This window comes from Phaenicophaeus curvirostris, chromosome Z, assembly GCF_032191515.1.
Source record: "Phaenicophaeus curvirostris isolate KB17595 chromosome Z, BPBGC_Pcur_1.0, whole genome shotgun sequence".
NCBI classification, from domain to species: domain Eukaryota; kingdom Metazoa; phylum Chordata; class Aves; order Cuculiformes; family Cuculidae; genus Phaenicophaeus; species Phaenicophaeus curvirostris.
Window position 1 is genome coordinate 75,178,692 of NC_091431.1, and position 21,055 is coordinate 75,199,746.

The 21,055-nt window shown below is 45.2% G+C and overlaps 1 protein-coding gene across 1 annotated transcript in view; it reads left to right on the plus strand.

Moving 5' to 3' along the window:
* Positions 1–21,055, plus strand: part of ME2 (malic enzyme 2) — a 47,691-nt gene that overhangs the window by 15,560 nt on the left and 11,076 nt on the right. Inside the window, exons 3-12 of the mRNA XM_069880995.1 lie at positions 7,056–7,189; positions 10,013–10,162; positions 12,302–12,377; positions 13,113–13,274; positions 13,801–13,904; positions 14,243–14,352; positions 14,465–14,562; positions 15,697–15,810; positions 15,904–16,018; positions 17,098–17,240. Of these exons, the coding sequence (XP_069737096.1) occupies positions 7,056–7,189; positions 10,013–10,162; positions 12,302–12,377; positions 13,113–13,274; positions 13,801–13,904; positions 14,243–14,352; positions 14,465–14,562; positions 15,697–15,810; positions 15,904–16,018; positions 17,098–17,240 (1,206 nt within the window). The remainder of the gene's footprint in view (positions 1–7,055; positions 7,190–10,012; positions 10,163–12,301; positions 12,378–13,112; positions 13,275–13,800; positions 13,905–14,242; positions 14,353–14,464; positions 14,563–15,696; positions 15,811–15,903; positions 16,019–17,097; positions 17,241–21,055) is intronic.

The following is a 21,055-nucleotide window of genomic DNA, read 5'->3' on the forward strand; positions in this document are numbered from 1 at the left end:
CAGGTTGGATGGGGCTTGGAGCCCCTGATCCAGTGGGAGGTGTCCCTGCCCATGGCAGGGAGTGGAGCTGGATGGATTTAAGATCCCTTACAACCCAAACCATTCTGTGATTCTGTGCTTATTTGTGTGTTTGCTTTCTGTGTAGTTGCAGCAAATTTGTGACTCTGAATACACTTACTGTAGTTTAGTTGATTCTTCTACCTTGTGGCATTAATTCTTCTCATTATTTTCTAAGCGCATGACTGTATTTTGTACAGTTGTTACCATTTCTCCTTTTTCTGTTACTGTATTCCTCAATGTCGTTTGGTTATTTCATTCTTTGATATCATTCTCCTGTACTGACAGTGCCTCCTGAATTTCTATCTTCAGCAAATACCTTTAGGACATTGTGTTAAATACCCCCATGTGTGCACACGCATTTGTGTGTGTGGAAATTTCTGGGCACAGTTGTGGGTGTACATGATAAATGGCATAAAAGAATTCACTGACAGCATCACAAGACACAGTTGACTCCCAGACCAGTTTCTGAGGAACTGCCCCAGCGTCTGTTTTCCATATGGGTGGTCATCTTCTCTTATCTTGCGTTGAGCCTGACCATTAATCACAGTTTCATATGTTTTCACTCCCAGCTTTTGCAGCCTGATTTATTTCCATCTGTGCCTTACAGAGTAGTCCCCAAAACTCTGATAGATTACCTTTGTTTCAAGAACCACTTCTCCTGACAAAGATTTAGGTGACCTTGCTGACTTCTGGCAAATTTCTGAACAGTGTGTTTCCAATTCAGAATGAAAAACAAGCAAACAAACAAAACCCAACCCAAAGCTTAAGGCAGTTGGACAAGATGAATGGGACAGGACAAGAGACTGTGAAGAAGGATAGTGTGAACTTTAAGATCTTGAAGCAGACTCTCCCTTCCCTTTCTTCTCTCCTTTCTCACTGTGCTGTCTTTTTCAAACATTTGATTTCTTTTGTTTTAATGCTTTTGAGACTGTGTCAGCTGGGTTGAGCAGCCAGGGTGTGGAATACAAGATGCTCATCTGCCGTCCTAGGGAAACCAGGATAAACAGGGTGTGGGGATGTGCTGCAAATGGCAATACTCGTGTCACTAAGAAATGCAGTGCTGGAAACACTGCCAGCAGTTTCTGATCAGGGGCAAACAAACCTTCTAGAAGGCAAGAAACTGATAGAAACTGCTAGTTTCCTTGTGCACACACACAGTCCGAAAGACCCACCACAAGTTTTATGTCCTGCCCATCCGGTTTGGAGGTGCACAGATTGTTGGGTAGAGGTTGCATGGCTGTGCTTCTGCAGGTTTGTGAGCTCCCTTGACATCTGTGTGCTTTCAAAGGGAATTAAACATGGAAAGATGGACCTTTTTAATCTCTAACCAGCTTTTATCATCTGTCTGAAAAGGTGCTGTAAGTGCCAAAGGTGGCACATTGTATTGCACCTCGTTTGGCTTAGGTCAGCTCTTCTGTCCAGGATTGCAGTGGAGGAAAGAAAGAAACTGTCACGTTTGTAATTTTTTGGTGTTGTTTTTATTGTCCAATTAATGCCATTAAAGAAAAGCAAAAGCAGTGGTGTCTACTCAGTTAGAAAAATAGTTTAATGCAGAGTCTCCGAGGCATTCGGCGATACTGAATGGTGTAGATGAATTATTCCAGTTGTGATGCCTGTGATTTATCATAGAATCATAGAATGGTTTTGGGGTCTTAAAACCCATCCAGTTCCACCCCCTGCCATGGGCAGGGACACCTACCACTGGATCAGGGGCTCCAAGCTCCATCAAAGCTCCCTTGAACCCCTCCAGGGATGGGGCAGCCACCACTGCTCTGGGAAATCTGGGCACCCTCACAGTGAAGAATTTAATGGATAGCATACTATGCTGTTTCTGGAAGAACAAAGATTTAGGATGGAGTTTAAAAATTGAAGGGGGAAAGAAATCAAAGGAGATTTCCATATTCTATGCATTTCCCATAAACACAGGGAAACTTTGAATCTATGACTGAGGTAGCGAGTGCACCTTTGTTTCATACAAGTGAACTTTTATCAATTTGCAGTGGGGAGGTGTTGTGAAACTTTGTGATTTAGCAGGAGGGAGAGTTAAGCGTAGCAGCAACCCACAATCCAACGTGAAATCTACTTCATTTTGAAGTATGTTTACGATGCTGCTTCAAAGCCTATGCTGTGCTGCAGAATATGTGATAACAGTGATTACAAGTTACATGACAACCATTTGATTAAATCTTCGCTGTGAGGTAGGCTGACTCTCGTTTTCCAAACAGGGACGTGTTTAAATATATTCTGCATTTATGTCTTTATCAGGGGCTTTGAATGTGTTGTTTGCTACGAACCGTGCAGGTTTTCAGTGTGCTGGAGGGTATTTGTGGTATGAGATAAGAGTATCCCCTCCTGCAAGACTTTCCAGGTGGGGAAACATCAACACCTCTTGCACTTCCCAGCTTAGAAACCTCTCCTTATTACTCAGTGGAGCTATAATAAAACCCTTGCAGCATTCAGCTCTCCTCTTCACCTTCATGCAAAGCAGGCAACTAGAATTTTTACATCCTGGTGTTTATAGCAGCACTTGCTTTGTGCAGCAGAGCCTAGTTCTCGGGGCCAAAGTGACATCCAGGTGCCAGATATTTTGTGGATTAAAGGCACAGTAAGTGGTGATTCAACATGGGCTTCTCTGAAGTAAAAATCTGTCAGAACTCCTTTTTATTAATAGAATCATAGAATGGATGGGTTGGAAGGAATCTTAAAACTCGTCCAGTTCCACCCCCTGCCATGAGCAGGGACACCTCCCAATAGATCAGGATTCCCCAAGCCCCATCCAGCCTGGCCCTGAACCCCTCCAGGGATGGGGCAGCCACAGCTTCCCTGGGCAACCTGGGCCAGGGCCTCCCCACCTTCAGCATGAAGAATTTCCTCCTAATGTCTGATCTAAATCTTCCTCCTTCCAATTTAAAGCCATTCACCTTGTCCTATCACTCCAGGCCCTTACAAAAAGTCCCTCCCCAGCTTTCCTGGAGCCCCTTTCAGCACTGGAAGCTGCTCTCAGGTCTTCCAGGAACTTTCTCTTGTGCAGACTGAACAACCCCAACTCTCTCAGCCTGGCCTCAGAGCAGAGGGGCTCCAGCTCTTTCATCATCTTTGTAGCCTCCTCTGGACCTGTTCCAACAATTCCATGTCCTTCTTCGGCTGGGGATTCCAGAACTGGACACAGGACTCCAGGTGGGGTCTTTCGAGAGAGGAGTAGAGAGGGGTATTAACCCCCCTTTTCCTTCTGCCACGATAGCATGTTGGATTTGTTGCAGTAAATTTGTCCATGTATATTAGTCAATTAATTTGAGGTCTTTGAAGTGTGCTGGGTTTTCTCCCAGATACACTCCTTGCTTTGTCTGTCCTCTTTTACAGAGGACACCTTTTGCTTCTGAGCTGTAAAGAGGATTAAGGAAACTAATCCAAGTGAAAGTCACTCCCTGACACTCAGAGAAAGGACAGAGAGCACTGTGCTTTAAAGGAAACCTAAAGGTGGTTGGGGTCTGGAATTTTTGTTGTGGTGCAGAACTCGAGCTGGGGTCTCACCAGAGCGGAGCAGAGGGGCAGAATCCCCTCCCTCGCCCTGCTGGCCACGCTGCGTTGGATGCAGCCCAGGACACGGGTGATTTCTTGGCTGTGAGCGCTCATTGTCACCTCATGTCAATCTTCTCACCCCCAGCGCCCCAAGTCCTTCTCCTCAGGGCTGCTCCAAATCACATTGTTCCCCAGCCTGTATTGAAACTGCAGATTGCCCCGAGCCAGGTGTAAGGTCATTGGTTTCACTGAACAGGGAAATTACAGAAAAGCCACGTCCCAGTGTCATGATAGCAGTGGGAATTAGAAATCAGAATTTCTAATCAGTTATACTTTATCTTTCAGGGACTTGGCAGTTTCTGATGGGGAGGATGTATGTTTTGCTAGTGAGTTATCCCAGTGAAATGTCAGTGTAGCTGGTGTGGTAGCTCTGAAGGGATCCTGACCTTTCACATTCCTTAAACTGCTGACGTTAGTGGCTTTCCTGACCAGCAATCATATATCTTCTGAAAAGAAACTAAGCTTTTTTTTTTTTTCTTCTTAATATCGTAAGTCTTTTGGCATACTTTTGGTTTTGTAGTGCCTGCAGTAACAGTCAGAATGGTACGGATGTTTACCAGCTGCACCCAGCTTCCTACCCTGAGCCACGAGCTCTGCAAGTGTGGTTTGTGTTGAGAAACGGTTGATTTAGAATGGCACAAACTCCTGATGGTAACGAGTTGGGGAGTAGTTAAGGTAAAGGGGAAGGTAGCATAGATGGGTGTTTGCACAGTTTCAAAGAATCACAGAATCATTTGGTTGGGAAAGACCTTAGAGATCTTCCAGTCCGACTGTTCCTGTCCGCTACTGAACCAGATCCCTGAGCACCTTAGTTGCTCGTCTTCTAAACCCCTCCAGGGATGGGGAATCCACCACCTCCCTGGGCAGCCTCTGCCAGTGCCTGAGAAGCATTTCAGTAAAGGAATTTTTCCTGATGTCCAATCTGAACCTGCCCTGGTGCAACTTGAGGCCATTCCCTCTCATCCCATCACCTATCACTTGGGAGAAGAGACCAGCACGTGCCTTTCTACAACCGCCTTTCAGGAGCTGCAGAGATCAGGGAGGTCTCCCCTCAGCCTCGTTTTCTCCAGCCTAAACAACTCCAGCTCCCTCACCACCTCTCACAAGGCTTGTTCTCCAGACCTATCCCCAGCTTTGTTTCCTTCCATGAAGCTTTGGAAGGGGGATTTACATTCCCAGAGATCCTTTTATGTTTCTTGAGAAGTATACAGAAGTGAAACTAAAGTAGGTAGGAAAAAAAGAAAAGGCTGTTTGGCACGTGTTCATTGTGGTTTGGTTTTCGTGCCAGTGCTGCTTCCTGGTTGTGTGCTCACTGGAAATTTTAGATTATTCAAATCAGAAAAATGCATCGCATGGCTGCAGTGGCTGCTACCTCCAGCAAAAGGCAAACAGCAGGGGTAAAAAGTCTGGGAAATTCACTTACAGACAATATTGGAAGTGTACTTGAGAGTAACAACAGCTTAAGAAAAAATGGATTGTGAATCACTTACGGGTATTAGGAAAGTGTGAGGATGGGGGGAAAGGTTCTGAACTGAAAGAGGTGAGTTAGAGATGAGATCTTAGGAAGAAATGTTCTCCTGCGAGCCTGGGAAAGCACTGGCCCAGGTTTCCCAAAGCAGGGGTGGCTGCCCCATCCCTGGAGGGGTTCAAGGCCAGGTTGGATGGGGCTTGGAGCCCCTGATCCAGTGGGAGGTGTCCCTGCCCAGGGCAGGGGATGGGACTCCAACCCAAACCATTCTATGATTAACTGAGCTCAGTGTTTATTGACAAATCTGCTACGTGGAAGATTGTCAGAATTATAAAGCATTTATCTGTTTTAGGGCTGAAGTCTTACATTTTTTTGCCAAAACTGAACTTCTTCATTTTTATCTTGAGGTAGAGGAGCCTGCTTTTTAACTCTTCCAATATTTTATTACTTTAGAACACAGTATACAATTAGTACAGATAAGCAGATGGGCTGCTTAAGTCAGTGTAGTCAAAACAACGTATATTAAACGTGATTTAAATAAGCAAAGAGAAGAGCTATGTAAATATTACTTAATTTTATTATGTTTTTTCTGAAGCAGTAGCTGTATTGGTTGTAAACCATTCAAATATGCTGAATTACATTAAGTATAGCCTGTAAACCAGAGATTTTTTTTGTTAATGGGTATGTTTTTTACAAATACCTGTGGAAGTCTGTTCAAACGTAAGCAGAGGTGAAAATATGTATGTTCTAATCTTAATTTATAGGTTTTATTCAAAGTTGGAAAATATTTTTTTCTTGTGGTTTTTCTGATTGCAGGAGGAATTTGAAGTGTGATTACAAGGCAGAAAACCTTTTCTAAATAACTTTTTCTAGCTTGGCAGAAAGAGTCTGTTTTCAGTGTGGGAAATCTGAGAAAATGTGCTCTTGTTTTTTAATCTAGTCGCCTTCGTAAACAAATAAAGTGTTGTTTGTGAGCAAAACTGATGTTTCTTGTTTCCATCTCGCTCAAAAAATGATGCCTAGCAGACTTTTCTGTCTCCAGTTCTGCTTTTGCTCACAGATTGATGCACAGCTTTTGCACCACAAAAGCTCTCCTGGGGTTTCAGCTCCTGCATTCCCAAATATTGATTTAATCAATCAACTGAACTGAGCCAGTTAGGTAAACTGAAACAAGGGAAGTTTTATCATCGCTCTTTTGGAGGTTACATTCCTGGAGACCAGGTTGGATGGGGCTTGGAGCAGCCTGATCGATTGGGAAGTGTCCCTGCCCATGGCAGGAGTTGGGACTGGATGGGCTTTGAGGTCCTTTCCAACCCAAACCATTCTGTGATTCTATGAATTGTTGTTAAATAATTTGAATTAGTGCTTAAATAAGAATAAATTAAACTTCTCATCCACCTTGAAGCAGAGAAGAAAGAAAATGATGGGGTATTTTTCTAGCTTATCTCTTCTGAAACTCATTACAAACTATGATTTTTATGATTAGTTTTCTACATTATGTATTAAAAAGCAGGCAATGGGGCAATTCAGAGAAAGCTCTGTGGAATACATGTCCCTGTCTGCAATTGTGGGGACCAGACTGGCAGACCAATGTGTGCCTGGTCAACTCTATCTTCCCATGAAACAATTTAAGAAGCAGCTTTTATTGACTTTTAAATCTTAGCCTGTCTGCAAGTGCCATCTCTCAGGTTTTCACAGAGGAAAATGAAGTCTGGGAAAGGGCATGAGGACTCTGAGAGATCTGGAAAACCTGAATTGAAAGGAGTACCCACTAAGGATGTGGAGAACCCCAGCAGAGGCAAATATATCCAAACCCTGCCTGCTGTGGCACCTGCCATAAGAAGAGGATGAAGGATGCAGTCTGAAATGACACACAGAAATACTTTATTAATGTTATAGACGTGCTAGAACAGAACTGTTAATTATTTCTCACCTCTCTTGTTTTCAGGGCATGGCCTTTACATTACTTGAACGACAGATGCTTGGGTTGCAAGGACTTCTACCTCCTAAAATAGAGACACAGGACATTCAAGCGTTACGTTTCCATAAGAATTTGGCAAAAATGACTGACCCCTTGGAAAAGTAAGCACTCCCCTGGCCTTCTTTTGTCATGCAAGTACCTGGAAATTGATGTAAAATATTGCGTGGGGATAACCAGACAAGGTTTCTGTTCCTCCACTGGGTTTTTCAGTTGCTGGAGGTTATTTTCACTTTTGCACAGAAAACTGCTTTCATCGATCATGTGTTCATCACGTGGCTAAATGAGGTTAGGGGGCAGGTTTTTATATTTCATAGAATTAAGGCAACAAAAAAGAATGTGCACAAATTAGCCAGTAACAAACCTTACTGTAAGATGTGAGGTGTAATATGTATTTCTTTAATATGTACGATTCTGGTGACATTGTTAAAGCACAGAGCTATTTGGGGGGGAAGAGGGAAACCAGCACATGCTAGATAAAATATCAGAATCATAGAATGCTTTGGGTTGGAAAAGACCTTAAAGCCCATCCAGTTCTAGCCCACTGCTATGGATGAGCCTTGAAGTCCCTTCCAACCCAAACCATTCCATAATTCAGTAATTCAATGAAACCGTTTAAGAAATGTCAGCTGTAGTTAATCCAGCTTTCAATACAGAGCAGACAACTCGCAGCTTTTCTTCTCAGCTTATGTGACACGAGTGTTTCCATCCTTGATGGCTCACACAGAATTAACTGCTATAAAATTGCACTAACACATCAACTCTGAGCAACAGAGCACCCAGACCTAATGCTTGAAAAGGACCTGGCCAGTTGCTTTGGTTTGATACACTCTTCCCCTTGCCATTCTTTATCCAAAGGGACCCGTTCTCGTTTAGGATTTAGATCCTAAAACATTTTATAGTATGTTGCTGTGTGGTAGGACAGACCCTAACAACACAAATGAAAATCTGTATTTGACAGAATCATGGAATCATGGAATGGTTTGGGTTGGAAGGAACATTAAAGCCCATCCATTTCCAACCCCTCCCACTGGATCTGGGGCTCCACGCCCCATCCAACCTGGCCTTGAACCCCTCCAGGGATGGGGAAGCCACCCCTGCTCTGGGCAACCTGGGCCAGGGGCTCCCCACCCTCACAGGAGAACATTTCTGCCTAAGATCTCATCTCAATCTCTTTCAGTTTAAAGCAATTCCCTCCCATCCTATCCCTGCACCCCCTGATCAAGAGCTCCTCCCCAGCATTTCTGGAGCTCCTTTCAGTACTGGAAGGCACTTTTTTTTTTGTTTAACTCACTGCTTTGGTGAATAAATGTAAATTATTTTGATTTGGTGTTTTTTAGAATGGCAAATTTTAGCATCCTGTTCCTGTTTCCATATAAGCCTGTGGACAGAGGAGCAGTGGAATGGTTTGAGGCTTACTGGACCACATCAAAACTCTTTTGTTCTCATGGAAACTGAAAGAGGGCTTTTAAATCCACATCATGTCACTTGCTGATCTGAAACTGTCGTGTCATCTGTGTGGGCAGAGCGCCCGGTTGTTGTAGCCTGAGACAGATATGTAATTATCTTTATGTTGTTGGGTCAGCAAGACTGAATTGTGAAATGGTAAACAGTGGATTGGTAGGTGTTGTGGTCTGAGCTAAATTAGAGTCAGTTTTCTGACTTCAGCTCAGTCTCGTCTGAGGAGCTTCATCGTCTGAGCGTTAATGCCTGTGTGTCAGACAGGGCTCCTCTCCAGCAGCGACCACACAGGCACTGGGATGCAGAAAGGCCAGTGCTCGTGCTCAGCCCTACGGACACCAAGGCCATCCTGGAGCTGGAGGAGCCGAAAGGGAAAGGGGCGAGAAAGGTCACACAGGAGAGGTGACCCCAAACTGACCAACAGGGGATTCCATCCCACACAGCTCATACTGGGGATGAAACCGAGAGATCACAAGGGTCTCTCTCTCTTCTTCGATGGACGATGCCCAGTGAGGACCTCGTCTGTCTGTTTGCCTCTGATCCTGAATCCAGTTCTGAGACCAGGTTCCTCCTCACCTCAAATCCCTTCCCTCATGTCTGCTCTGCAGCATCTGTGGTGACACACAGTCATCGAGGTTGGGGGGTGCAATTCCATATATTCGTATATATTTTATTATTTTCTTATTATTTTCTTTATTATTATTTCATTAAAGCTGTAGTTTCAGTTTCCAACGCACAAGTCTTTTCCTCTCATTTCCCTTTCCCCAGGGTTGGGGAGGAAGGGAATTGGGAGCCCAACTGCTCTGTTTTAGCTGCCGAAATTGGCCGCGCTGGGGCTAAACAGTAGGTAAATCTGCAAAAATGCAGGTTTAATTTACATGCCTAGGTAAGTGCTTCAAAATAGCCTTTTTGTTAGGAGTTAATTTGTTTTACAGCTGTGTCATGTTAGGATGAACAAGACCTTACTGTCAGGACCTATCTTATTTCAGATGAAAAATTCTTTCACTGATAATTTCTGTTAAGAGTGATGAGACTCCCAGCTGCATCCTGTAATAAATCCACGGGTTATCTTCTGTTGCAGTGCCTGTTAGTATTTTATCTTGTTAGCATGCATGGTATGTCATTTCCACTACTTTCATTTCAGCTTTTCAGTACTCCTACTCTTTCTTTTCCAGCTTTTGCTTAGTAATCGTTGCCATCTTGAGTGGAAGAAAGAATTTCATGAAGAATAATATGAAGCAAGTTTGATTTTCGCTTTGACATTTTTCATATTGTTTTAGATAGGCATAAATCTGAAGCAGAAGAATCATAAAATCATAGAATGATTTGGCTTGGAAGGGACTTCAAAGCCCATCCAGTTCCACTCCCTGTCATGGGCAAGGGCACCTCCCACTGGATCAGGCGGCTCAAGATGCCATCCAACGTAATTTTGATTTTTTTTTTTGTTCCCTTTTGCTTGATTCCAGGTATATCTACATAATGGGAATCCAAGAGAGAAATGAAAAGTTATTCTACAGGGTGTTACAAGATGACATTGAGCGGTTAATGCCAATTGTATACACACCAACAGTGGGCCTTGCCTGCTCCCAGTATGGACACATCTTCAGGAGACCAAAGTAAGGGTAACAGATATATATTGTGCCTGTTTTATCATCGTTTTCCTGTATACTTGCCTGAGGTTTTGAAATGTTTTGCTTTGTTTTCATGGTTTCAGCTATGCAAGGCTAGTGCTAATTCAGGACAGTAAAGTTATGCTGCTTCTCAGGAGCAGATTTGCTGCAGGAGGCTCTGGCTAACTGCAGTCCTGGCAGAATCGAAGCCATGAACATATTCAAGCTGATGGAAAGGGTCCCAGTGCTGTAGAGATACAGAATCATAGTTATTTGGGTTGGAAGGGGCCTCAAAGCCCACCCAGTTGCACACCCTGCCACAGGCAGGGACACCTCTGGCTGGATCAGGGGCTCCAAGCCCCATCCAATCTGGCCTTGAACCCCTCCAGGGATGGGGCAGCCACCACTGCTCTGGACAACCTGGGCCAGGGCCTTCTCACCCTCAGCGTGAAGAATTTCTTCTTAATGTCTCATCTAAATCTTCCCCCTTCCAATTTAAAGCCATTTCCCCACATCCTGTCACTCCAGGCCTTCGTAAAATGCCCCTCCCCAGCTTTCCTGGAACCCCCTTCAGCACTGGAAGCTGCTCTAAGGTCTCCCTGGAGCCTTCTCTTCTCCAGGCTGAACTACCCCAAATCTCTCGGCCTGTCCTCAGAGCAGAGGGGCTCCAGCCCTCAGATTGTCTCTGTGGTCTCCTCTGGAACTGTTCCACCAGTTCCATCTCATTCTTCTGCTGGGGATTCCAGAACTGGACACAGGACTCCAGGTGGGGTCTTACAAGAGAGGAGCAGAGGGGCAGAATCCCCTCCCTCGCCCTGCTCTGCAGAGCAGCTCAGTGTGGCACCTTGGATACAGGAGCAGATGCTGGTTAGCAGTGTGTGAAGAGAGACATTGGCAAAGCCAGGAGGGAAAGCCTTGACTCACGGTAGCTTTGCTGTCTCTGTTGGGTGCCAGGTCCCCATATTAACGCTGTGCTACTGCGTGTCACCTTTCTGTTGTTCCAGCACAGCAAATCACTTGGTGGGGATCTGGTTTGGGTTCAGCAGTAACCATTCAGGTAATTAACTGTGTGTTGCAGAAACCAGTTCAGACTAGCAGTCATTTCAGCTCATTTCCATGGCACTAGCTGCAATCCAGGGTGCATTTCCAGAGCCTGCTCGCTCAAAGGCTTTAATGCTGTGTGGAGGAAGGGCTAATCCTTCACTGCTGTGAGGACTCCAGTGTATGGTGCAGTTCCAGTGGTAAAGACAGTAAGGAGCTCATGGTTTTGTTCCTCATCTGGGACACGGGATGTGAAGGATGGATTCTTGACTCTCATATAAATGTTTTAGTCTTCCACGTCTCTTTATTATAGACCAATTTGGAAACTGTCCTCCTCTAGAAGTTGCGTGTGCAAGAAACAGCAGCATGCACTGGACCTTGGGATGTGCCCTTTTCTTTCCCAGAACCAACACTTCACCAGACTGTTAACATTTCCCAAGACTTTACCAGCATTTCCCAAGTTTGGCTAATTTCTCTGTAACCACCTCTGCTGAGCCTTTTGTGCCTCTCTTCCTCCTAATCACACAGGGATTGCTGGAGCAGAAAACATACACACACTTTTCTTATCCTCTGTTCCTTTCTGCTCCTTTGCCTCCCCTCCCGTGTTCCCACGGAGGAGCACTCGGCAGTGGGAAGCACTGTTCTCCTCCTTCTCTTGCAGAAGACAGTTCATGTATTCCCTGTCTTTCTCTTTCATTCTTTTCCCTCTCCTCTCCTTGTGTAAAGTGGTGAGCGGAGACTCACTAAGGTAAAGCCAGGCTTAGGGTCACGTTCCCTTCTCATATCCTTACAGGGGAGCGTAGATCCTGTCATGTCTGATGCTAACACCAGAGGTGTTTTACCCTAGAGGAGTTTCAAAGGTGAATATCTGTAGTGCGTAAAATCCAGGTAGCACCATGAAAAGTGTTTTCCCTGTGTTCTTATTCTAGAATGTTGAAGTAGCCAAATAGATACATGTGTTAGAGATTGTCCTTCGAGTGATTCATGTCAGTGATCACAATGCTTCCCGTCTTAAGAGAATTTTACTGTTTAAGTTTTACAAAGCAAGGTGAAATCTCTAGTTGCCACCTATAAAACAATTCTGCTTTCTTTTTTTTATTCCAGAGGATTATTTATTTCCATCTCGGACAGAGGCCATATCAGGTCAATTGTGAACAACTGGCCAGAGAATGATGTCAAGGTACTACCTCTGTATCGCTTTTCTCTAGCTGTTATTTAATCTCAATTGAGTTTCTTGAGATTTGTTAGTGTTTGGTAGAGATGTGAATGCTAGACAGTGTATCCTTGGCAGTTATTTGATGATGATGGCAAAATACAGCTAATGAAAATAACATAATACCTTGAAGAGCAGTGTTCTGTTCTAAATATGAGCTTTATGGTTTGAGCAAGTAGTGATGATGAGAATAAGACTTGCCAACCTTTTTGTTTTACTTCATTATTCCACCTATAGGAGAGGCATCGGGGGATGCACCTCTGGAATTTCCCCATCGTGCTATGTAGGAGTAGGAGAGGTGATCTGGTCCTCGGATTAGGACACAGAAGTGGTAGTTGGAAGGCCCAGATTTGCCATTAAATTCTGTATGACCCAGCTGGGTCGAGGACCGTGAGGGGAGATAAGGTGAAAGATACTTACCTGAACTTTCTGATGTCTGGATTTATGAGTGGAAATCATAAACCCAAGTTACAAGCTGCTGTTCCACACCGCAGCTTGGATCCTTCCCACTTAACTTTCAAGTATTTGAAGCAAAGAAGGAGCATAGTAGATTCTCACATTAAGCTGTAAGGTATTCCTTGTAATCTATTCTTTGTTTGACTGCACAAACCAAATTGTGCCTGGAAAGAAACACAACTAGTATAGGTCTAAAATTCATAAATTTCCATGATCGTATACAATTTCACCTGCTTTTCTTTTCAGGCTGTTGTTGTCACTGATGGAGAAAGAATACTGGGTCTCGGAGACCTTGGTGTGTATGGGATGGGAATTCCAGTAGGAAAACTGTGTTTGTATACAGCCTGTGCAGGAATACATCCAGATAAATGCTTGCCTGTGTGCATCGATGTTGGAACTGATAACACAGTGAGTTTGTGCTTTGCCTGCCATGAGTCACCTCTATGAAAAGTATTTATTTAAGAGTATTTAGTACTCTAAAAGAAGATTGTTATTGGGGCAATTTGTTTAAGATAAAACCAGATATTTTAAGGAAGAGTAAGTGATTTGGAATTTGCTATACAGTTACATATCAGCGACTGAAAAACACCAGTTGATTTGTCAGTGAAATGGAGCATTTGGAAGTGATTTGAATGCTGGAACACTCTGAAATAGAGAGTCGGGTTGACCTGACTTTAAGAAGTTGGGAATATGTGTCAGATTTATTAAAGCAGTTTATTGTTCACAGTATTGATTTGTTCCCTTCTAAAAGCGGCCTCAGTCACAAACCTCAAGTGCCAGCTGGAATTACTGAACGCTGATACAGACTGGAGGCAGTTACAGTGGCTGTGTAAATGCAGAGTCTTTGCTGTGAAATGTGTTACTGTGGACTCTGGAGAGTGTGTATTGAGGAAGTGATTCATTCTGCTGCTGTCTTTGATTTATTCTTTTTCAGACACTCCTAAAAGACCCATTTTATATGGGCCTGTACCAAAAAAGGGATCGCTCGCAGCTCTATGATGACCTAATTGATGAATTTATGGAGGCCATTACAGACAGGTACAACACTGGATATTCTGCACGGGAATATGGCCAGAAGTGCTGGCCAATAAAATCCATAACGCATTGTCCTTGAAAAAGGCATTTACGGAATAAGGACAGGACAAGAAGTCAAGAGATACAGCTTTATTTCTTGCTCTGTAGTGATTTTCTCTGTGACCTGGAACATTCTGCTTGTAGTTATCTCTTAAGTACGCACAGAATGGAGATGGAACTGTTTTAAGTAGTGAGAGGCCCAAGGGCATCCTTCTTCCAAAGATAATGGATTACGTGCAGGATTTGTTTTAGAAGAGTTGTATTTCTATATGTGCCTAGTGATACAAATATCTGTTCCGTAGATATGGTCAGAACACACTCATCCAGTTTGAAGACTTTGGAAACCACAACGCGTTTCGGTTTTTGAGAAAATACAGAGAGAAATACTGTACCTTCAATGATGATATTCAAGGTAGGAGACTCTTTGTTTATATTTCTTTATGTATATGCAGAAAACTCACCTGAACACACAATCTGTCATGTAGATCCATTCAGCTCTCCTTAGATGGGTGCTGCTTTTGCAGGGACGGCTTCAGTGGCCTTGGCAGGACTGCTGGCGGCACAGAAAGCCACTGGTAAACCACTTGCAGAGCAGAAAGTGCTGTTCCTTGGAGCAGGAGAGGTGAGTACTCTCAGGGGCTCTGGAGAATCCTGGAATGGTTTGGGTTGGAAGGGATCTTAAAGCCCATCCAGTCCCACCTCCTGCCGTGGGCAGGGACACCTCCCACTGGATCAGGGGCTCCAAGCCCCATCCAACCTGGCCTTGAACCCCTCCAGGGATAGGGCAGCCACAGCGTCCCTGGGCAACCTGGGCCAGGGCCTCCCCACCCTCAGCATGAAGAATTTCTTCCTAACGTCCAATCTAAATCTTCCCCCTTTCAATTTAAAGCTATTTCCCCTCGTCCTGCCACTCTATGCCCTTGGAAAAAGTCCCTTCCCAGCTTTCCTGGAGCCCCTTTCAGTACTGGAAGCTGCTCCAAGATCTCCCTGCAGCCTTCTGTTCTCCAGGCTGAACAACCCCAACTCAAGAACATCTTGTTAATTTTGATAACATGAGAGGTACACATTGGTTTTCTTAGCAAATTGTATCAGTGGCTGTTTGCAGCAGACACTAGTTTGTTAGTAGGGCAGTGGCATCAGGACCAGTTCAGGAAAATTGGTTCTATGGTGCTGACAAATAACTTAATTAGCTGCAAATTTCTCCATCTGGGAAAGGTCCTGATTGCAGTAATGGGTGGCTGATGTGTTGTTGCCTGAGCACCGAGCCATGCACTGTGCTTCCCTCTACCTCATTTCTCTTGCCAGACTCAGCAGCACGAGCAGTCAGCCGAGAGAAGGGATGTGAAGGGATGTGCTGCCAGCATCCATGTTCCACCTTCTGTCTGCCAGGCTTTTACCACAGGCAGTGGGAGCAGAGACAGGATTGGGTGGCAGCTGGGCACAAAACAGTAGGCTGTGGTTTCTTGACAGGAGGGCTGCAGTGCTGGCTTGTTCGTGCTGCCTGGTTGGGCTGCGTTATTGCAGCTGCTGAACTGGTACGAGCATTGGGGCACAGCACCTGGAAAACCTGCCTCTCTCTGTTGCTTGAAGACACGACACTTGATCCCAGACACCTGCCCCCATCGAGGAAATCGTTGCTTGTGTTCCATAGCTGGCTTATGAAATTATTTTTGTGGGGATCTTGGAATAGGGTGAAGTTTGTCATGACAGACCTCTTCTGTGTCTTGTTAAAAATCAAAATCCTTTTATCCACAAGGCTGCGCTGGGAATTGCAAACCTCATTGTTATGGCTATGATGGAAAGCGGTGTTTCTGCTGAGGAAGCCTACAGGAGAATATGGATGTTTGACAAATACGGGTTACTCGTTCAGGTACGGCTGCACCATCCCTTGATACACCACAATACACAATGGTCAGTGCTTCCCGTGTCCTTCTCACAAAAAGAATCTACTGTTTATCCCTAGGGCCGAGAACAAAATGTAGATTCCAATCAAGAACCATTTGCGCATCAGGCTCCAGAGCAGTTACCAAAGACGTTTGTAGAGGCAGTAAATGTACTTCGGCCTTCAGCTATCATTGGTAAGTAAAGTTAATTTAATTTCTATGTTTCCGTCATTTAGTTATTCGCTGCATTTAATTTTCTCCAAAGAGGTTGGTGGCACTGGTTTGTGTTTCTGCTGGTGTAAGTAAGATGAAAATGTGAGGTCCATTTTCTGCTTGAAAATACACTGAGGCCACATGTCTTGAAGGAGCTGTTTTGTCCTGCAGATCACCAATACCCATTAGGTCACTGATAGATGTGTTGATTTATAACTGTGGCTGCCTGCAGAGATCAGATGAGATTACAGATGTTCCATGGTACAACTCTGTAATGTCCTTTGCACGTGATTTGCTTGGAAAAGAAAAGGCTTTTGGCTGAGCAGCTACTTTGAAGTTCATAGCCAGCATATGAATGTACCCCATTTTTATGTATTTGTACCTGTTTGGGTGTGGTCTGAAATACCAATATCAAGGGAATTTGCATTGAACAGTTAACACCCAGCTAAGATGAATCATCTGTGGAAGGGCTGGGGTTCCCACTTCCTTATTTAGGGCAGTGTTAAGTGTTCTTTACACAGATCAGTACAGAAAATCATGTAAAATAGGCTTTTGGAGCCATTAATCAGGTGCTCCTGTGAAAACGAGATTTTTAAGCCACTACTAACAGAGCAGCGCGTGGTCTGCTTCTCCTGCTGCTGGAAAAGCCTGTGATGTTGTGCTCTGAGTGGGAATCTTTGGGGTGACTTGAACCTCATAGACTCATAGAATCACTAGGTTGGAAAAGACCTTTGAGATCATCAAGTCCAACCATTCCTGTTCACTACTAAACCAGATCCCTAAGCTCCTCATCCGCCCATCTTCTAAACCCCTCCAGGGATGGGGACTCTGCCACCTCCCTGGGCAGCCCCTGCCAGTGCCTGAGAACCCTTTTGGTGAAATTTTCCCAATGTCCAGCCTGAACCTGCCCTGGCGCAGCTTGAGGCCCTCCCCTCTCATCCTCTCACTTAGTGAAAGAGACCAACACCCATCTTGCTACAACCAACCTACTTAATCTACAATTGCTGTCAATATGCTGTCACATATTGATTCTGATTTCCATGTGTTTCCATTTACTTCAGGAGTTGCAGGAGCTGGGCGGCTCTTCTCTCAGGACGTGATCAAAGCGATGGCCTCTATCAATGAGCGACCCATCATATTTGCACTGAGTAACCCGACAGTGAAAGCTGAGTGCACAGCAGAGGAGGCCTATACGCTAACAGAGGTACGTAGGGCTTAGAAATGCTGAATTGTTGGCACTGGTAAATAGCGCTGTTTGCTGGCTGTGAAAGTGCAAGAACCCAAATTATTGGAGTATTGTGTCCAGTTCTGGAATCCCCAGCAGAAAAAGGAGCTGGAACTGTTGAATTGTGTCCAGAGGAAGCCATGAATATCATCCGAGGGCTGGAGCCCCTCTGCTCTGAGGACCGGCCGGGAGAGCTGAGGTTGTTCACCGTGGAGAAGAGAAGGCTCTGGGGAGACCTTAGAGCAGCTTCCAGTGCTGAAAGGGGCTCCAGGAAAGCTGGGAAGGGACTTTTTATAAGGGCCTGGAGTGATGGGACACAGGGCAATGGCTTTAAATTGGAAGGGGGAAAGATTTTGATAAGATGTTAGGAAGAAATTCTTCGTGCTAAGGGTGGTGAGGCCCTGGCCCAGGTTTCCCAGAAAAGCTGTGTCTGCCCCATCCCTGGAGGGGTTCAAGGCCAGGTTGGATGGGGCTTGGAGCCCCTGATCCAGTGGGAGGTGTCCCTGCCCATGGCAGGGGTGGGACTGGATGACCTTCATGGTCCCTTCCAACACAAACCATTCTGTGATTCTATGAATCTATTTTGTTATTACTTGACTTACTGACATAATAATGCAGATTTTTCTTCTGGTAAAAGTAAATTTGAAAGGAGGCTATTTGAAAAGAAATTTTGGTTTTTAAATAATGACATTTTGAAAAGCTTAGGACAGCCTAAATCTTGCTATTACTTTTTAAGAGAAGAACCACTATGTACAGTTTCATAGCTCTGATCAGTTACCTGTTTCCCACAATGCTTTTCATTTATTTGGGGTTTCAGAAAGGACATCTTATGTTAACATCATAATAGAGACTAGGTGCAATCTTGTCCTGCACTTGGGACACAACAACCCTGAGCAGCTCCAGGCTTGGGGAAGTGTGGCTGGAAAGCTGCCTGGAGGAGAAGGACCTGGGGGTGTTGGTTGACAGCGACTGAACATGAGCCAGCAGTGGCCCAGGTGATCAAGAAGGCAGGTGGCTGAGGGAGCTGGGGGTTGTTTAGCCTGGAGGAGTCTGGGGAGAGACCTCAGTGCTGTCTGCAACTGCCTGCAGGAGATTGTGGTGAGGTGGGGGCTGGTGGCTTCTCCCAAGTGGCAGGCTATGGGACAGGAGGAAATGGCCTCAAGTTGCACCAGGCCAGGTCTAGACTGGATATCAGAAAAATTTCTTCACAGAAAGGGTTCTGCGGCACTGGCCAGGGAGGTGCTGGCGACTGATGCCTCTAGTTCACGAGTCTGTGGTGGCCCTCTGTCCTCATGCTCCCCTCTCACAACGTCTGTGTCTTGTACACTGGCATCACCAAATGTCAAAATGATTGAACCAAGAATAAACACACCTCGTTCGACACCATTAGCTCCAGCCATTACACTGTAGAGACGTGTCGGCTGAGGTTTTGGGGTGGGGTTTTTTCACTAACGCTATCACCAGCACATCCAGACCTTGGTTTTGCCTTTAGTGAGGCAAGCTTTTTATCCTTCTGTATAGCTTTTATATAGGACTGATCATCTTAGAAGAGAACCTAAGAGCAGGACGCAGCAGCAAAGAAGCAGCCTGAATGCTCTGAGCTGCCTGGGAATGCCTTTTGTTTACCTTGTAGGTGCCAGCTTGCTGTGATCTCTCCTCTTTATTTGTTGCTTTTTTTTTAATACAGCCCCATATCAAGTGATTCATTTATGTGAAAATGAATGGGTGGAGATCTTTCCTTTTTTCTTGGTACAGAGCTATGAACATCTTCCTTCCAGTGTTAGTGCGGCTCAGTTTCCAGTGTAACAACCTCAGTAGTGTTAAGCTCGCACTGGGAAAGACAGAACTCCGTTATATCCAATTGGCTTCCAGATTCTCGTCTGTGTTTCTGAGCCTCACAGCTTGGAAGGAACTTGCTACAGAGATGTGCAGGTCCAGAGTGAGCCCTAGGCACGAACAACAGCCTCCAGATGAAATCTAGCCCTTAGCTTTTAATAGTAATGGAGAGCACTTTTAAATGAAGATGGTTTAATATCTCTTGGGTGTCTTATGTTAGCCAGAGTAGGGAGTTAGGCAGTGTTTCAGTATATTAAATCAAATTCCTGTATCTGAGATAGAAAGTAAACACGAATTAGTTATGCAACCAAGCCTTTAGCAGGCATAAATAAATATAAAAACTACCAGTGCCATGATGGTGAAAGGGGGCCTGCGGCGCTATTACAGGGTGAATCAACCTGATTTTTCTTTGCACTTTTCATAGAATATCAACAGAGCGCTAAGTGTTTAAAGGGAAGAAGCTCACTTATCCCCTGTGACTGTGTGTTGAGTCCCAAGGAGCTGGACACTCAGGGCAGTTGTCGCTATCAGATGCAGAAGGGAGGCAGTGCTGGGTACATCGAGGTGTGGTGACATTTTCAGTGATGCAGCTGTGTGAGGACCAAGGTATTTTAAAAGTTCGTGGCATTATAGAGGGACGTAGACAGGCTGGATTCGTGGGCTAACACCAACGGGATGCAGTTCAGCAAGGCCAAGTGCCGGGTCCTGCACCTGGGACACAACAACCCCATGCAGCACCTGGGGAAGAGTGGCTGGAAAGCTGCCTGGAGGAGAAGGATCTGGGGGTGTTCATTGACAGTGGCTAAACATGATCCAGCAGCGGCCCAGGGGGCCAAGAAGTCTCCTGGCTTGGATCAGAAACAGCGTGGCCAGCAGGAGCAGGGAGGTGGTTGTGCCCTTGGATTTGCTCTGGTGAGGCCACACCTTGAATCCTGGGTTCAGTTTAGGGCCCCTCACTCCAAGAAGGACATTGAGGGGCTGGAGCAAGTCCAGAGAAGAGAATGGAACTGGGGAAGGGGCTGGAGAACAAGGTTTATGAGAGAGCTGGGGGTGTTTAGCCTGGAGAGAAGGAGGCTGAGGGGAAACCTCATTGTTCTCTACAACTGCCTGAAAGGAGGTTGTAGTGAGGTAAGTGCTGGGCTCTTCTCTGAAGAGACAGACAATGGGACAAGAGGAAATGGCTTCAAGTTGCACCAGGGCAGGTTCAGATTGGACTCAGGAAAAATTTCTTCACTGAAAGGGTTGTCAGGAGCTGGCAGAGGCTGCCCAAGGAGGTGGTGGAGTCCCCATCCCTGGTGGGATTTAAAAGATGGGGATATGAGGTGCTCAGGGATCTGGTTTAGCAGTGGTCAGGTACGATTGGACTGGATGATCTCAAAGGTCTTTTCCAACCAAACAATTCTGTCATTCTATGAAATGGAGAAGAGGGTCTTTATTTCTCTTTCCCTGTATTGGATCGTTATACCCTTTTGTCCATTACTTTCCGTAAGTTACTCTTTACAGACATGGGTTATTCAGACACGTAAATATTACTGGTCAGCAGATGAACAGGTGTAATTTTGTTTTGGTTTTTATCATGTCCTGTAGTAACAGGACGAGGGGTAACAGTTTTAAACTGAAGGAGTGCAGGTTTAGATTACACATGAGGCTGATCAAACACTGGCCCAGGTTGTCCAGAGAAGCTGTGGCTGCCCCATCCCTGGAGGGATTCAAGGCCAGGTTGGATGGGGCTTGGAGCCCCTGATCCAGTGGGAGGTGTCCCTGCCCAGGGCAGGGGTGGGACTGGGTGGGCTTTGAGGTCCCTTCCAACCCAAACCATTCTGACTCTGTGACTTTGGTTTTGACTCCTTTGACTTTTCTCCAGGTCTCATGTTTGTTTACGTAACAGCAATTTCCTAGAAAATCCTCTCCAGCTTTATTTTGACATTTAATTAACAAAGTTTGTCAGGCAGTTTGGG